The sequence below is a fragment of the Ranitomeya variabilis genome, chromosome 4, assembly GCF_051348905.1.
Source record: "Ranitomeya variabilis isolate aRanVar5 chromosome 4, aRanVar5.hap1, whole genome shotgun sequence".
NCBI lineage: Eukaryota > Metazoa > Chordata > Amphibia > Anura > Dendrobatidae > Ranitomeya > Ranitomeya variabilis.
In genome coordinates, this window is record NC_135235.1 from 195,012,458 (window position 1) to 195,029,748 (window position 17,291).

The window sequence follows — 17,291 nt, forward strand, 5'->3', positions numbered from 1 at the left end:
TCCACATTATAGAAGGTCACATCCACATTGTAGAAGGTCACATCCACATTATGGAGGGTCACATCCTCATTATAGAAGGTCACATCCACATTATGGAGGGTCACATCCACATTATAGAGGGTCACATCCACATTATAGAAGGTAACATCCACATTATAGAAGGTCACATCCACATTATAGAGGGTCACATCCACATTATGGAGAGTCACATCCACATTATAGAGGGTCACATCCACATTAAAGAGGGTCACATCCACATTATAGAGGGTCTCATCCACATTATGGAGAGTCACATCCACATTATAGAGGGTCACATCCACATTATAGAGGGTCACATCCACATTATAGAGGGTTACATGCACATTATAGAGGGTCACATACACATTATAGAGGGTCACATCCACATTAAAGAGGGTCACATCCACATTATAGAGGGTCACATCCACATGATAGAGGGTCACATCCACATGATAGAGGGTCACATCCACATTAAAGAGGGTCACATCCACATTATAGAGGGTCACATCCACATGATAGAGGGTCACATCCACATGATAGAGGGTCACATCCACATTAAAGAGGGTCACATCCACATTATAGAGGGTCACATCCACATTATAGAGGGCCACATCCACATTATAGAAGGTCACATCCACCTTATGGAGGGTCACATCCACATTATAGAATGTCACATCCACATTATAGAGGGTTACATCCACATTATAGAGGGCCACATCCACATTATAGAAGGTCACATCCACCTTATGGAGGGTCACATCCACATTATAGAAGTTCACATCCACATTATAGAGGGTCAGATCCAAATTATAGAAGGTCACATCCACATTATGGAGGGTCACATCCACATTATAGAAGTTCACATCCACATTACAGAGGGTCACATCCACATTATAGAGGGTTACATCCACATTATGGAGGGTCACATCCACATTATAGAGGGTCACATCCACATTATAGAGGGTCACATCCACATTATAGAGGGTCACATCCACATGATAGAGGGTCACATCCACATTATAGAGGGTCACATCCACATGATAGAGGGTCACATCCACATTAAAGAGGGTCACATCCACATTATAGAGGGTCACATCCACATTATAGAGGGCCACATCCACATTATAGAAGGTCACATCCACCTTATGGAGGGTCACATCCACATTATAGAATGTCACATCCACATTATAGAGGGTTACATCCACATTATAGAGGGCCACATCCACATTATAGAAGGTCACATCCACCTTATGGAGGGTCACATCCACATTATAGAGGGTCAGATCCAAATTATAGAAGGTCACATCCACATTATAGAAGGTCACATCCACCTTATGGAGGGTCACATCCACATTATAGAAGTTCACATCCACATTATAGAGGGTCAGATCCAAATTATAGAAGGTCACATCCACATTATAGAAGGTCACATCCACATTATGGAGGGTCACATCCACATTATAGAAGTTCACATCCACATTATAGAGGGTCACATCCACATTATAGAGGGTTACATCCACATTATGGAGGGTCACATCCACATTATAGAGGGTCACATCCACATTATAGAGGGTCACATCCACATTATAGAGGGTCACATCCACATGATAGAGGGTCACATCCACATGATAGAGGGTCACATCCACATTAAAGAGGGTCACATCCACATTATAGAGGGTCACATCCACATTATAGAGGGCCACGTCCACATTATAGAAGGTCACATCCACCTTATGGAGGGTCACATCCACATTATAGAAGTTCACATCCACATTATAGAGGGTCAGATCCAAATTATAGAAGGTCACATCCACATTATAGAGGGTCACATCCACATTATAGAAGGTCACATCCACATTATAGAGGGTCACATCCACATTATAGAGGGTCACATCCACATTATAGAGGGTCACATCCACATTATAGAAGGTCACATCCACATTATAGAAGGTCACATCCACATTATAGAAGGTCACATCCACATTATAGAGTCACATCCACATTATAGAGGGTCACATCCACATTATAGAAGGTCACATCCACATTATAGAGAGTCACATCCACATTATAGAGGGTCACATCCACATTATAGAGAGTCACATCCACATTATAGAAGGTCACATCCACATTATAGAGGGTCACATCCACATTATAGAGGGTCACATCCACATTATAGAATGTCACATCCACATTATAGAGTCACATCCACATTATAGAGGGTCACATCCACATTATAGAAGGTCACATCCACATTATAGAGAGTCACATCCACATTATACAGAGTCACATCCACATTATAGAAGGTCACATCCACATTATAGAAGGTCACATCCACATTATAGAAGGTCACATCCACATTATAGAGAGTCACATCCACATTATAGAAGGTCACATCCACATTATAGAGAGTCACATCCACATTATAGAGAGTCACATCCACATTATAGAGGGTCACATCCACATTATAGAAGGTCACATCCACATTATAGAGGGTCACATTCACATTATAGAGGGTCACATCCACATTATAGAAGGTCACATCCACATTATAGAGGGTCACATCCACATTATAGAGGGTCACATCCACATTATAGAAGGTCACATCCACATTATAGAAGGTCACATCCACATTATAGAAGGTCACATCCACATTATAGAGTCACATCCACATTATAGAGGGTCACATCCACATTATAGAAGGTCACATCCACATTATAGAGAGTCACATCCACATTATAGAGGGTCACATCCACATTATACAGAGTCACATCCACATTATAGAAGGTCACATCCACATTATAGAGAGTCACATCCACATTATAGAGGGTCACATCCACATTATCGAAGGTCACATCCACATTATAGAGAGTCGCATCCACATTATAGAAGGTCACATCCACATTATAGAAGGTCACATCCACATTATAGAAGGTCACATCCACATTATAGAGAGTCACATCCACATTATAGAAGGTCACATCCACATTATAGAGAGTCACATCCACATTATAGAGGGTCACATCCACATTATAGAGGGTCACATCCACATTATAGAGGGTCACATCCACATTACAGAAGGTCACATCCACATTATGGAGGGTCACATCCACATTATAGAGGGTCACATCCACATTATAGAGGGTCAGATCCACATTATAGAAGGTCACATCCACATTATAGAGTCACATCCACATTATAGAGAGTCACATCCACATTATAGAGGGTCACATCCACATTATAGAGGGTCACATCCACATTATAGAGGGTCACATCCACATTACAGAAGGTCACATCCACATTATGGAGGGTCACATCCACATTATAGAAGGTCACATCCACATTATAGAGGGTCACATCCACATTATAGAGGGTCACATCCACATTATAGAGGGTCACAGCTGGAGATGAATTACACTTTACAAGTAGAAGTTAGAAGGGCGACACCTAGTGGCCGGGTCTTGTCAGAGATTTTTGGGGTCATTTTGGACACATGCGATGATGTAAAATAATATAATCCAGCTGCGCTCATCGTTCTGTGTTATTTGCAGAGGAGACGCCCTGTGACCTTGAAGCTGAGCTGAAATCTTCGGGGTCCGGAGCCGCCATTTATGTCCCTTGTGATGTAACCAAAGAGGAAGAAATCAAGGTCTGTTTTTTATTGCTTAGTGTCTGTGATATTTTTATTTTGCACTTTTGCTTTATTTTCCCAGTGTGTAATGAATAGACTTGAACCTGAAGATCTGATCATGGTGCATTTAGTTCTCAAGCTCTGTTCACACCTATGTGTGGCGACATAGTGATTCCAGTATATTGTGCCAAGTAAGGCGGCCCACCGGAGGATTCTCCTGTTCTCCGGTGGGCCAGTCCAAGCCTGCGTGTACCATAAAAGATGCGGTGTGAGTCTTATTTATGCTTCTATCATGGTTCAATAGGAAATGACAAATAATATTGTGCTTTTTTTTTTATAGAAGTTGATTGATGTAACTGTGAAAACATTCGGGAAAATAGACTGTCTGATCAACAACGCTGGATGGCGTAAGTACCTCATGTAAAGGGCTAGTCCCATCATTAAAGGTTATTACCTATCCAAAGGACTTGGGGATCAGTGAGCATCTGACCGATAGGGTCCGGCCACTCATTCTCTATGGGATTGCTGGAAAAGAACTAGAGCTTAATCACCACTCGATACTGACGGGTCATTTTAGAGCCCCGTTTTTGGGCTAAGTGGGGGTCCCAGCTATTGAATTCCCAGTGATCTGCCAGATATCAGTGGATAGGTGATATAGTTTTATTACCATCATTAAAAGTTAAGTTTACAGCTGTCACTCTCCAGAATCATACAAAATGTGTAACAGTTTTATTATAAATATTGTAGACATATTACTTCATCTTCTTCTCCTCCTTCGATCTTGGATTAAGAACATTCCATGGAAGCCAGATATTCTCCTTACAGAATAATGTGTCTTATCACAGCTGCTCCCGACAAGGGTTGTTTTATCAGACGTTGTCCTTTTCCACTCCCAGCAATTTGCTGACCATGGTGACTCCAAGGACATTTGCTCAATACAGTACCTAATTTTTTGGGATAGGCCCTTCTCTGGCCAAACAGCCAAACATTTCTGGTGTAGTTAATGCTACAGGAAAGAAATATATTATTACAAAGTGGACATCCAGATGGCAGGCTGTGAATCGCTTGGGTCTGAAAGAAGCACTCTCATAAAAAGTTTCTGTCAATTGACAAGTAAACTCCAATCAAGACTTTTCTCGAGCTGCACCAGTTTTCTGGAATGCGCTACCCTAGAAAATCAGGTTATATCCACAATGAGCTAGGAGATAGCTATTACATGGTTTGCACCAAGATTGGAAGTTAATCCTGAATTCTTGGACACTCTCCTAACAGGGATAGCTGAGCGTGTGTCCCCCCAATACTATATATTTGGGGAGAGTCGGGGCGCTAGCTGGTCCCACCAGAATCAGCGGCTTTGACTGACATTTCTCTAATGTATCGGGGGTCTTACATTGCCGCTCTGTACTTTATAGATTAAGTAACTGTTGTGTGATCTGTGGCTTGTGTGATTCTAGATCCTCCAGAACAAATCATAGATAACACAAGTGCCCAGGACTTCCAGGACCTTCTAAGCCTGAATCTGATTGGCTACTTTCTCACCGCAAAGGTAATTACCAGAATAATAATTGTAACTTCTGAAATATTATTGCTTTGTATATTTTAGTTTTTAAAAAAACATAAGGCAAAAGGCAAAAAAGAAATGGATCACAACACAAGTTCTTCATATGTCCCACGTGAAATTTGCTGTGGATATACCTCTATAGTATTGGAGGGGTGAGAATCATAGGGAACATGCACAACAAAATCTGGAACAAGACTGTCTTTCAGTGCTGATTTTTTTATAGATATGAGTAGGGTTTTTTCACATTAGCGCGTGAGATTTTTTCGAATGATTTGCGGCATGAAATTCGCTCCACAAATCTGCAAAGTCCAAACATAGACGTCAGATACTTTTAACATCCTTTGGCAGTGTAATTTTTCATTTTTTACAAGTATTCATGTTAGAAAAGTCAGCATTTTTTGGTATTATAAAAAAGAAAATCTGAATTTAGATTTGCTAATTCTAGGACTCCGCGGAAAATGAACTCATGACACCTGACCAAGGTTCGCTCAGTGCCGCTGCTACATCGCTGCATAATACAAGGGAATAGGGTCGCATGGCAACCCCGAGGTCCTGCGACAAGTTGTAAAACATTTGAAAGTTGGACTTAATGTAGCTTGCTCTTCACAGTAGCTTTTGGGGGCCGAAAAGTGACCCCAGTCTCTTGTATTGTGTTGCAGTGTAGCAGTGGCATGGAGCGAACCTTGGTCATGCCATGTATCCCTAGCCCACGCACCAGACAAAAATGTCACCTGTGGATAACCTTCTCATGTCAATTAAACTTTGGGAACATGTTGACAAGTTGAGACTTTGGACGATAGCTTTTTTTTAGTGTTATTATCTGGAGTGGATACTTCTACCTTTTTATCTGAGAAATTTAGTTTTTTTTTTAGTTTTCGATTTTTACCTTTATCTCAGAATGTCACCTTTATTTTTTCACATTGCCCAATATCAGTGCTTCTCATGAATTTTAATCCATTTCCATGCTTGGGTCGTATTCTTACCCCTGAAGGACAATAACTCAGTGATGTAAATCTCGGAGAGTCCTTCACAATGTGATATGTGAGCAGCAGCTCATGTACAAAATGGTAGTGGATTTTAGACAGGTATGGCTTATATCAGACAGGACTGATCCCAGCGATGGAGATATGGGACACATTGAGTCACATGTATTCAGTTAAGTAATCTTTTTTGATCATAGCAGACTGTGCCCGGCGCCTCATGGCAGGAGTATGTTAAGCGCCTTAATGTGCAGCGCAGTAGCCATGAGAGATCAGTGATACGGCTTAATGGTCATGAGGCTTTTATGTTTGCGATATTGGTATGCAGACATGGTATTCATTATGCTATATAGAGTTAGTTGAACAATCGATTGTGATTGCAGTAATTTATTGCTGGTAGTCCTCGACAGGATCTGTTTCAACAAAAAGTGCGAGAATATGGAATATGGCAGTCACTGCAGCAACATATTGTGTGCTGCTTTTATACTATTTTTTCACATTCACAGCGTGACCTAGGTTCTAGTTGTGTGTATGGTGTTTGGGTTTTGGGCGTGGGTAGTTGTTAGGGCCCGATCAGGGTAAGAAGGGACAGCCGTCGCTGAGTGGGGGCGCCACATCGAATTTTAGGGTGCCAACCTCCGCTGTCAGGAAGGTGCGAGTTCCATTAGGGTGATTAATAGGGACTCAGTCAGGAATACATCTCTTCATCAAACGAGTTCCTGCGGTATCTCGGCGGCTTTTTATACTCCGCACAGAACTAGTGTTTACGGTGTTGGTAGTTATTATGTGTTTAATCATTTATGAGATTTTAAATATCATTCATTAAAAGTTATTTTTTAAGGGTATTCTTTTTTCTTTTGGTTGTTATATTGAATATACCCCTACATTATTTGTTTTGGTCTTCTGATCCCAGGAGCGAGACCCCTGACTGATAGTCAGAACCAAAAGTTTTCAGACTGACACAGATTTTGGTTTTCACATTTTGCTGCTTCAGTGTTTTCAGCTCTTTTAGTCGGATGTTTCTACGATTATTGGAGTATGAATTATAAACATTTCAGAAGTTTTTACACTTTTATTCACATTACATCAAGTTTGTGCAAAGTCTCAATATTTACAGAGTTGACTATTGTTTTTCAAGACTTTGTCCAGGCTTCTGGATACCAGAATCTGGACCAAATCCTGACTGATGACCCATTTTTGTCTCATCAAGGCTTGGAGTTTATCACAATTTCGGTGTCTTTGTCACCCACCTTTTGAGGATTGACCACAAGTTCTCAATGGGATTGAGATCTGGGCAGTTTCCTGGACATTGACACAACCTTTCAATTTTTTGTTCACCGAACCACTTAGTTATCACATTTACCTTGTTGTGACATGGTCTCCATCATGCTGGAAAAAAGCATTGTTGATCACCAAATGGTTGGGAGAAGTTGCTCTTGAAGGATGTTTAGATCCCGTTCTTTATTCACGGCAGTGATCTTAGGGAAAATTGTAAACGAGCCTCCTCCATGGTCGAAAAGAAACCCTACACATAAACCCAACAGGTGGGTGAAGCCTTTTGAAGGCTGGGTTGGTGGCAAGAAGGGCAGCAAAGAAGTCACTCCAAGAAAATTATCAAGGACAGACTGACCTTCTGCAAGAAGTGCAGGGATTGGACTGCAGAGGAATGGGGTAAAGTTATTGCCCCTTCAGACTGTTTTGGGCATCTGGAAGATTAATTTTACGGAGAAGAGGAGAACACTACCATGACTCCTGTCTCATCCAACAGTAAAGCCTTCTGAGACCATTCATGTGTGGGGGCTTCTCATCCAAGGGAGGGGGCTCACATGTTCTGTTACAGTAACACCGGCCAGGGTGGACTGAAATGTTGGCCTTCTGTACTCATGTGGATACTAAAGCTGATCTTCCAAGTAATGGAGTAATGGGAAATGTATCTGAAAGGTGTCATCAATAAGCGAGTAAATATCCATTAGGCACGAGACCTAGCAAACATTTCCTCACCCTAAGGAAATTTTACAAAGTTGTTACCCTTTATGCCATGTATGTGTCAATAATAATTCTTCTTGTTTCTTCTTTTTGGGTTGTTTTTCTTCTTCGGCTCAGTATGCTTTACCACATCTGCGAAAAACCCAAGGGAACATTATCAACCTATCAAGTCTTGTTGGGATTATTGGTCAGAAACATGCAATCCCTTACGTGGCCACGAAGGTACAATGTCACATGTTGGGTGCCGGTGTATGGAGCGGGCTGGGAGCTAAATCTTCACATACCCAGCATCATCCTGTAACCTCAGCGACCAGAGTTTTCTCCGATCACTGCTATTAACCATTTGTATGCCGCTGACCATCACTTACTGCAACACTTAAATGGCACGCTTGATGGAGCAGACATGCACCGCACCCATTGCTTGATGAAAAGACCCCATGCCTGCCATCTTAGACCTCCAATGAAGCCCTGCCATTCTGACTATCTGCTACAATACTGCAGTGGTCAGACAATGGCAGGTTCCAGTGTAGTGTCTGGCGTCCTGTTTTTTGTCTTGTGTATTGTTTTACGTTCCATAGTGTTGTTCCTGTGTTTTGTCTTGTGTAACGTCTTGCCTTGTGTTGTATTTTGCGTTGTCTTGAGTTTTAGCAAGTCCTCATTGTTTTTTTTTATTAAACAGGGAGGGGTGACTGCAATGACCAAGGCAATGGCTGTAGATGAAAGCCAGTACAACGTACGAGTAAATAGGTAGGATCTGTCTCCATGTTTAGTTATGTGTGTAACTTCAATATAGCAAACATCTTCACTACAAACTAAAAGAAATTGCATTTGTCTTTAAACTTTCGTGCGATAAAAAGGATGCATTTACACCATTAGTGTGCATATGATTTAAAAAAATTCTATCTATCTAGCTATATGTGTGTATAACATTTTTATATACATATATATATACAGTATACACTCACCGGCCACTTTATTAGGTACACCATGCTAGTAACGGGTTGGACCCCCTTTTGCCTTCAGAACTGCCTCAATTCTTCGTGGCATAGATTCAACAAGGTGCTGGAAGCATTCCTCAGAGATTTTGGTCCATATTGACATGATGGCATCACACAGTTGCCGCAGATTTGTCGGCTGCACATCCCAAAGATGCTCCATACAAGGCAGGATGGATCCATGCTTTCATGTTTACGCCAAATTCTGACCCTACCATCCAAATGTCGCAGCAGAAATCGAGACTCATCAGACCAAGCAACGTTTTTCCAATCTTCTACTGTCCAATTTCGATGAGCTTGTACAAATTGTAGCCTCAGTTTCCTGTTCTTAGCTGAAAGGAGTGGTACCCGGTGTGGTCTTCTGCTGCTGTAGCCCATCTGCCTCAAAGTTCGACGCACTGTGCGTTCAGAGATGCTCTTAGGCCTACCTTGGTTGTAACGGGTGGCGATTTGAGTCACTGTTGCCTTTCTATCAGCTCGAACCAGTCTGCCCATTCTCCTCTGACCTCTGGCATCAACAAGGCATTTCCGCCCACAGAACTGCCGCTCACTGGATTTTTTTTCTTTTTCGGACCATTCTCTGTAAACCCTAGAGATGGTTGTGCGTGAAAATCCCAGTAGATCAGCAGTTTCTGAAATACTCAGACCAGCCCTTCTGGCACCAACAACCATGCCACGTTCAAAGGCACTCAAATCACCTTTCTTCCCCATACTGATGCTCGGTTTGAACTGCAGGAGATTGTCTTGACCATGTCTACATGCCTAAATGCACTGAGTTGCCGCCATGTGATTGGCTGATTAGAAATTAAGTGTTAACAAGAAGTTGGACAGGTGTACCTAATAAAGTGGCCAGTGAGTGTATATATATGTATATTTATATACATATAGGGTTTGTCCTTCATAAATTAAACTGTTCTGTTGGCGTTGATAAATGCTGATGATCTTTGGTGCACTGTTTACTATGGTAACGTTTACATTTGCGTTGTTGGGCACAGCGTCGTTGACGCAACGCATAACGCATACACAACGCAGCGTTTTGTGACGCATGCGTTCGACGTTAACATGAAATTTGCCGCAGAAAAAACTGCATAATGTAGCGTCGGCTGCGCCCTGACTGTTGCGCCCAAATGACGCATACGTCACAAAACGCTTGACAGCGCATACCGGCGCATGTCCATGCGCCCCCCCATGTTAAAGATAGGGACGCATGACGCATGCGTCGGTATCCGTCGACGATGCTGCGCCCAACAACGCAAATGTGAACGTAGCCTAAGTTGTATTGTGCTCTACAGTGGATGTAAAACAGCATGGTGGCTCAGTGGTTAGCACGTTGGCTCAGTGGTTATATACACATGTCATATGGATGCTATGTGAGAAATAACGCATAACACCCTCCAACTTTTCTGGCTGAGAATCTCCGCTACTTTATACATGCAGATGTGAGTGCACCCTAATGTTGGGCCGCTGTCAGTCAGAGCTGGGTGCGCGGTTAAAGCCCACACTCTCTATACTCTCTAAAGCCATGAATGAAACCCGAATGCTACTGAGAGGAATAAAGTTAATTTCCTCCCGGCAGAGGGGTCTATGTGCCAGCACAGGGCAGGTTCAGAATGCTGTTAACCTGCAGATTAACCCCATATCTGCAGGTCAATAGCATTTTCTCATGTGACAGGTTCACTTTAAATGCTGTGCCTAATTGTGAAAAAATACTCTTTATTCTTATACATTTTATTCATAACACCAAAAAGTGTACAATCTGCTCTCATTCATTCTTCTATAAGCATTGCTATACCTGTGCATGGGCTCTGCCGATATTGCAGCTCAGCTCTAGGTAAAGTGAATGGTGCGAACCCGCATACAACCTTTTAGAAGTCGACATTTCTCATTTTTGTTTCTATCACTTGAAATAGTGGAATTACTTGTTTATAGAAAATGAAAGTAGACGAGGATAATATGTACATTCCTTCATCACATGTATGAAGGGTTATTCTCTGAGCCTAGCCCTTTAAGAGATAAAAAAAAATAAAGAGATCCCTTTATGGAACCAATGCGCTGCTTCAGCCAGAAACTGAGTTTTGAAGTTAAAGCCTGGAAGTGCATTAGGGCATGAAAATGCACTTACAGCTTCTCAGTCTCCTCTGAGATTACAGCAGAGAGTAAGAAGCTGTAAGTGCATCTCCAGACCCAAATATTAGGAAGAGATTGAGGAATATAATATAATCTGTTCTCCTGCTATTTAGAGTTGTTTAGTCCAAAGATTTTTCATTTCATAAAGTCTATTGCAATGTCATCCAAAATAATATTCTCCCATACAGTACAATATTGCAGTGCCAATAGTATTTTGTACGGTGCATTACACCCCATTGTGTACTGTACCTTCAGCATATCTCCTGGAAACATATGGACCCCGCTGTGGAAGGAGTTATCCAGTCATTCTACTGATCCGGATGCCATGATCCTGGGAGGGAAGGACGCGCAGGTAAAAGTGCAGCGACAAAAATCAAAAGGAAATGTAAAATTACACAGATCCCACAGATGAATAATAAAAGTATCCGGGATAATATATCTATGCTGATTATCGGGCTGTTACATAGACCACATTCACTGTGTGTGCACTCATGTCTCTAGAATGGGTCTGTACATCACTGTGTGCACTCATGTCTATAGAATGGGTCTGTACATCACTGTCTGCACTCATGTCTATAGAATGGGTCTGTACATCACTGTGTGCACTCATGTCTATAGAATGGGACTGTACACCACTGTGTGCACTCATGTCTCTAGAATGGGTCTGTACATCACTGTGTGCACTCATGTCTCTAGAATGGGTCTGTACATCACTGTCTGCACTCATGTCTATAGAATGGGTCTGTACATCACTGTGTGCACTCATGTCTATAGAATGGGACTGTACACCACTGTGTGCACTCATGTCTCTAGAATGGATCTGTACATCACTGTGTGCACTCATGTCTCTAGAATGGGTCTGTACATCACTGTGTGCACTCATGTCTATAGAATGGGTCTGTACATCACTGTCTGCACTCATGTCTATAGAATGGGACTGTACATCACTGTGTGCACTCATGTCTATAGAATGGGACTGTACACCACTGTGTGCACTCATGTCTCTAGAATGAGTCTGTACATCACTGTGTGCACTCATGTCTATAGAATGGGTCTGTACATCACTGTGTGCACTCATGTCTACAGAATGGGTCTGTACATCACTGTGTGCACTCATGTCTATAGAATGGGACTGTACATCACTGTGTGCACTCATGTCTCTAGAATGGGTCTGTACATCACTGTGTGCACTCATGTCTCTAGAATGGGTCTGTACATCATTGTGTGCACTCATGTCTATAGAATGGGTCTGTACATCACTGTCTGCACTCATGTCTATAGAATGGGACTGTACATCACTGTGTGCACTCATGTCTATAGAATGGGACTGTACACCACTGTGTGCACTCATGTCTCTAGAATGAGTCTGTACATCACTGTGTGCACTCATGTCTATAGAATGAGTCTGTACATCACTGTGTGCACTCATGTCTATAGAATGGGTCTGCATAAACAAGGAAGAAAAAGACTAGACCAATAACGAAATGCACACCCACAGAATATACAAAATATCAAAAACTTTTATTACACCTCAAAAAGACAAGTACACAGTAAAACCATTTAAAAAGGCCTGGATACAGAACCATAGGCCGCCACCCCTGAATACATGTTACAAAAAAATGATAATAACACACATGGATAAAGTGCTTAATATTAAATATATACAATGTCTCTTGTTTATGCAGATAGGGTGCAAAACCTGGCCAGAAATACTATTTTTCATGATCTGCGCAGGAGTGCACCGCTTATCTATATTTATATAGAATGGGTCTGTACATCACTGTTTGTGCACTCATGTTTATAGAATGGGTCTGTACATCACTGTGTGCACTTATGTCTATAGAATGGGTCTGTACATCACTGTGCACTCATACACTAGGCCCTAACAGGTGCAACAAACAGGAACAGACTCACTGTGATGTTGGGGACTCAGGTCCAGTCCCAGGGGGGCCCCCAGCAGTCTAATATGGTGGTGCGCACGGCTTTCTGTCAGCTCTGTGAAGCGTGGTCTTCTCCTTATGCTGGGTCCTAGGGATGCTCCTGGAAACTGTAAATTTCTACGGGCTTCTCCCTCTAGGGCAGTTAACGCAATGTCCACTTCAAGGTCTGGGCTGATGTTATAAAGCTTCAGGGTGCTTTGCAGCCAGGGCACCCAGTCGGACAGTGGCATATTCTTGCCGTCAAACTTTGGTAGCACACTAAATATGGAGCCCACAGGGAGTGTCCTTGCAGGGTCTCCACCAATGCCCACAGCAACTCCATTAACATAAGCATTCCCGCCATTGCTGTCTGCTGCCTCCATCTTGGTGACAGTACCCTGCTCGCAGCGCCACTTGAAGCGATGGCCGGGGGACCACCACGGTGCAGGAAGACTGTACACAAGATGAGGTGCAAACAACAAAGGGTAGATTTATTGGGAGGCGCTGGGTGCCCTGGCTGCAAAGCACCCTGAAGCTTTATAACATCAGCCCAGACCTTGAAGTGGACATTGCGTTAACTGCCCTAGAGGGAGAAGCCCGTAGAAATATCTGCCTACAACCAGAACTCACCCGCAGTACCCTGAAGGAGCTAGTGAAGTTCCTGGAAGAGATCTACAGCGAGACTGCTAGCGCCGGACACCTTCACGCCAAATTTTTCTCTAGGCTGCAGCGGGAAGAAGAAGGAATTTCTCTGTATGCAACAGCACTGCAAGAAGTGTTAGCAGAGGCGCAGAGAAAGGAGGCGGATGGATTTGGCAGCATGGGCTCTAAAGACCGGATACTCCGGGAGCAATTCATTCTGGGACTGCACAGCACATCCTTGAGGCGAGCACTGTCAGAACGGGTCCGGGCAGATCCAGCCCTTACGTTTCATCAAATCCTGGTGGAAACAGTGGCCCGAAGTAAAGAAGAGAGCTATGCGTCTGGGGAGATGCGTGTCCAGGGGGCCAATACCAGAGGGGGCCCAAACCATCAGGAGGTGCTGGTCCAGGTGGTGCAAGACTTGCAGCAGTCCCTTGTCAACGTGCAAGAGAAACTGACCCAGGTGGAGCGAAGAGTGTGGGAACTACAACAGTCTGACCCACCGTACTCATGCAACCATTTTTCACACCGACCGATAAGGGATCAGTGGAAGCAAGCCCCCTCCCGTCAGACATCGGAGGCACGAGGACAGGCTCGAAGTACCCCTCGGCGAGGAGGAGGCATCCAATGCTGGGAATGTGGAGGATGGGGGCACCTTGCCAGAGACTGTCGGAACTATACTCAAGGCCAGCGGAAGCCGCCGTTAAACTACCAACCCCCCGCAGTAGTGCGGCACTCTGCGGGGGAGGCGAGGTGAGAGGCCGCTCCATATCATAACGAACACTTGATTGCTGGGAGCCCCATCCTACATGCTGAATTCGAAGGAGTTCTAGTGGATTGCCTGATAGATACCGGGTCACAAGTGACAACGATGCCAGAAGCATACTTCAAGCAGCATTTCCAGGACCTGGCCAAGCCAGAAAAAGAGACATTGATCCGGTTGTTTGCTGCCAACCAACAACCGATCCGGGTCACAGGGGTCGTGTGGATGAATATTCGAATCTGTGGGCAAGAAGTTGGGAGAAAAGGGATCCTGCTTGTCCCTGAGCCTATCAAGGAAGATGTGCCTGTAGTACTGGGAATGAATATCTTACGTGAACTCGATCAGATTATGTTTACCAAACGGGGACCTGGATATTGGAAGAAGGCTACTACACATAAGCCTACTCAAGAAGCCCTTCAACAACTGATCCGCGTCTGTGGGACGCAGAAGAGTGTGCCATCTTATCAGACGGTAGGGGTCATCAGGGCTCCTGGTAAAGAACCTGTAATCCTACCTCCCGAGCGAGAAACTATAGTATACCTTCCAGTGGGGACTCACCGCAACCTTGATGGGTTGGAAGTGGTTATTCAGCCTGTGGTAGGCAGAGGAGTGGACCAAGAAGTCATGATAGCTCGTACGATAGCTGTGGTCCAGCGAGGACATGTCCCCATAAGAGCTTTGAATGTGGGCCCCGGGGAGGTCACCTTGCCACGAGGGACAGATCTGGCCCTGGTGTACCTACATAAGGGTAAAGTGTTGAGTCAGAAGGAGATGTCTTTATCACCGAGAGAAGGCGTGGGGTGGACCCTAGCAGTTGCTGTGGGGAACGAAGAGACGCCATCGCCGGAGTGGAGTGGACGGGTCATCCTTGATCAAATGGAAGTGGATGTGAAGGCTCTGGGCCCTGAGCATGTGCAAGCAATAGAAACTATGCTGTGGGAAAATCAGGCCGCATTCGCCCGTCACGCCGAAGATTTTGGCTGTATTGAAGCCATCGTGCATGAGATACTGACTGGAGAAGCTCGTCCACTTCGAGAACGATACCGGCAGATCCTGCCCAAGATGTATCAAGAGGTGAAAACATTACTGAGGCAGATGCTGGATTCAGGAGTGGTGCAGAGTAGTCAGAGCCCTTGGGCAGCCCCGGTGGTGCTCGTCAAGAAAAAGGATGGGACCATCCGGTTCTGTGTAGATTACAGGAAACTCAATGCCTGCACTGTTCGAGACTCGTATCCGTTGCCCCGCATCGAGGAATCCTTGACAGCGTTGGGGAAAGCCAAGTACTTCTCCACCCTGGACCTAGCAAGCGAATACTGGCAAGTAGCCGTGGCAGAGAAAGACAGAGAGAAAACCGCCTTCATCCTCCTTTCAACGGCTGATGGAAAAGTGTTTGGGAGACTTAAATTTTGAGCCTACCCTGATCTATCTGGATGACATTATTGTGTTTTCAGCCTCCTTCGAAGAACACCTTGCCCGGCTTGGACAGGTACTCGGAAGACTGCGGGACCATAACCTGAAGGTGAAGCCAAAGAAGTGCCACCTCTTCAAGAGAGAGATCGAGTACTTAGGCCACATAGTGTCACAAGATGGAGTTCTACCCTCGCCAGAAAAAGTGGCTGCTATCCAGAAGTGGCCAGTCCCTAGAACAGTGAGAGAACTCCAGGCCTTCCTGGGACTCGCTGGGTACTACCGCCGGTTTGTTAAAGACTTCGCAAAGATGGCAGGTCCTCTCAATGAGTTGCTGAGGGGGACCGCTGGAGTGCCGAAGACCCAGCGCTTCCCCTGGGCACGGGGACAAGACGAGGCCTTCCAGGCTATAAAGAATGCCCTTACCTCGGCCCCGATTTTGGCCTACGCAGACTTCGATCAACCGTTCCTGTTGTACACAGATGGTAGCCTTCATGGACTCGGTGCAGTACTTTCTCAGATACAGGATGGACATGAGAGAGTCATCGGGTATGCCAGCAGGTCCCTGCGAGACAGCGAAAGAAACCCTCACAATTACAGCTCCTTCCGGTTAGAGCTCCTGGCCCTGATGTGGGCCATGACAGAAAAGTTTGCAGGCTTCCTGACAGGTACCAAGATTCAAGTTCGAACAGACAATAATCCCCTGGCCCACCTTGAGAATGCTAAATTGGGGGCCTTAGAACAACGGTGGGTGGCTCGCCTAGCTAGTTCGACTTTACAATCCGTTATCGCTCTGCTACCGAAAACGCAAATGCTGATGGGCTGTCAAGAGTGACTGTGGAGACTCCAGTGGGGGATCTTGATGAGCAACTCAAAGAGGAGGAAACCCCAGACTTTCGTAAGTTTAAGCCCCCAATGGTTGCGGCCCAGTCAAGAAGGGAGGCCTGCGCATTACCCCGGTCCCTGGGGAGAACCAATGAAGAATGGGGACACGTTCAGGATGAAGACGAAGGGCTGAGACAGATGAAATGGTGGGTAACGCAAAAGCGGAAGCCTGGCAAACAAGAGAGAGATGATCTGGACTCTGAAATGAGGAGTGTGTTGCACAAGTGGGATAGACTGGAAGTGCGAAAGTCAGTGCTATAACGTAAGAGGCAACAGCCAAAAGATATGGAAGTAAGGTGGCAAGTGGTCATCCCAGGAAGAATGGCTCAAGAAGTAGCTAAAGAAGCCCACGAATTTGGAGCACACTTCGGCCCCACAAA

The 17,291-nt window shown here is 44.5% G+C and overlaps 1 protein-coding gene and 1 long non-coding RNA gene across 3 annotated transcripts in view; one reads left to right on the forward strand and one right to left on the reverse strand.

Moving 5' to 3' along the window:
* The window catches only part of HSD17B14 (hydroxysteroid 17-beta dehydrogenase 14), a 39,302-nt gene that overhangs the window by 18,146 nt on the left and 3,865 nt on the right, over positions 1-17,291 (forward strand). For both annotated transcript variants that reach the window (XM_077259537.1, XM_077259536.1), the window contains exons 4-9: positions 3,567-3,664; positions 3,987-4,053; positions 5,101-5,192; positions 8,291-8,395; positions 8,853-8,920; positions 11,551-11,647. In XM_077259537.1, coding sequence (XP_077115652.1) covers positions 3,567-3,664; positions 3,987-4,053; positions 5,101-5,192; positions 8,291-8,395; positions 8,853-8,920; positions 11,551-11,647 — 527 coding nt within the window. The remainder of the gene's footprint in view (positions 1-3,566; positions 3,665-3,986; positions 4,054-5,100; positions 5,193-8,290; positions 8,396-8,852; positions 8,921-11,550; positions 11,648-17,291) is intronic.
* Positions 7,297-17,291, reverse strand: part of LOC143770178 (uncharacterized) — a 55,210-nt gene continuing 45,215 nt past the window's right edge. The window contains exons 2-3 of the long non-coding RNA XR_013214563.1: positions 11,545-11,626; positions 7,297-8,305 (exon numbers count right to left, since the gene is read on the reverse strand). This is a non-coding gene — a long non-coding RNA (uncharacterized LOC143770178). The remainder of the gene's footprint in view (positions 8,306-11,544; positions 11,627-17,291) is intronic.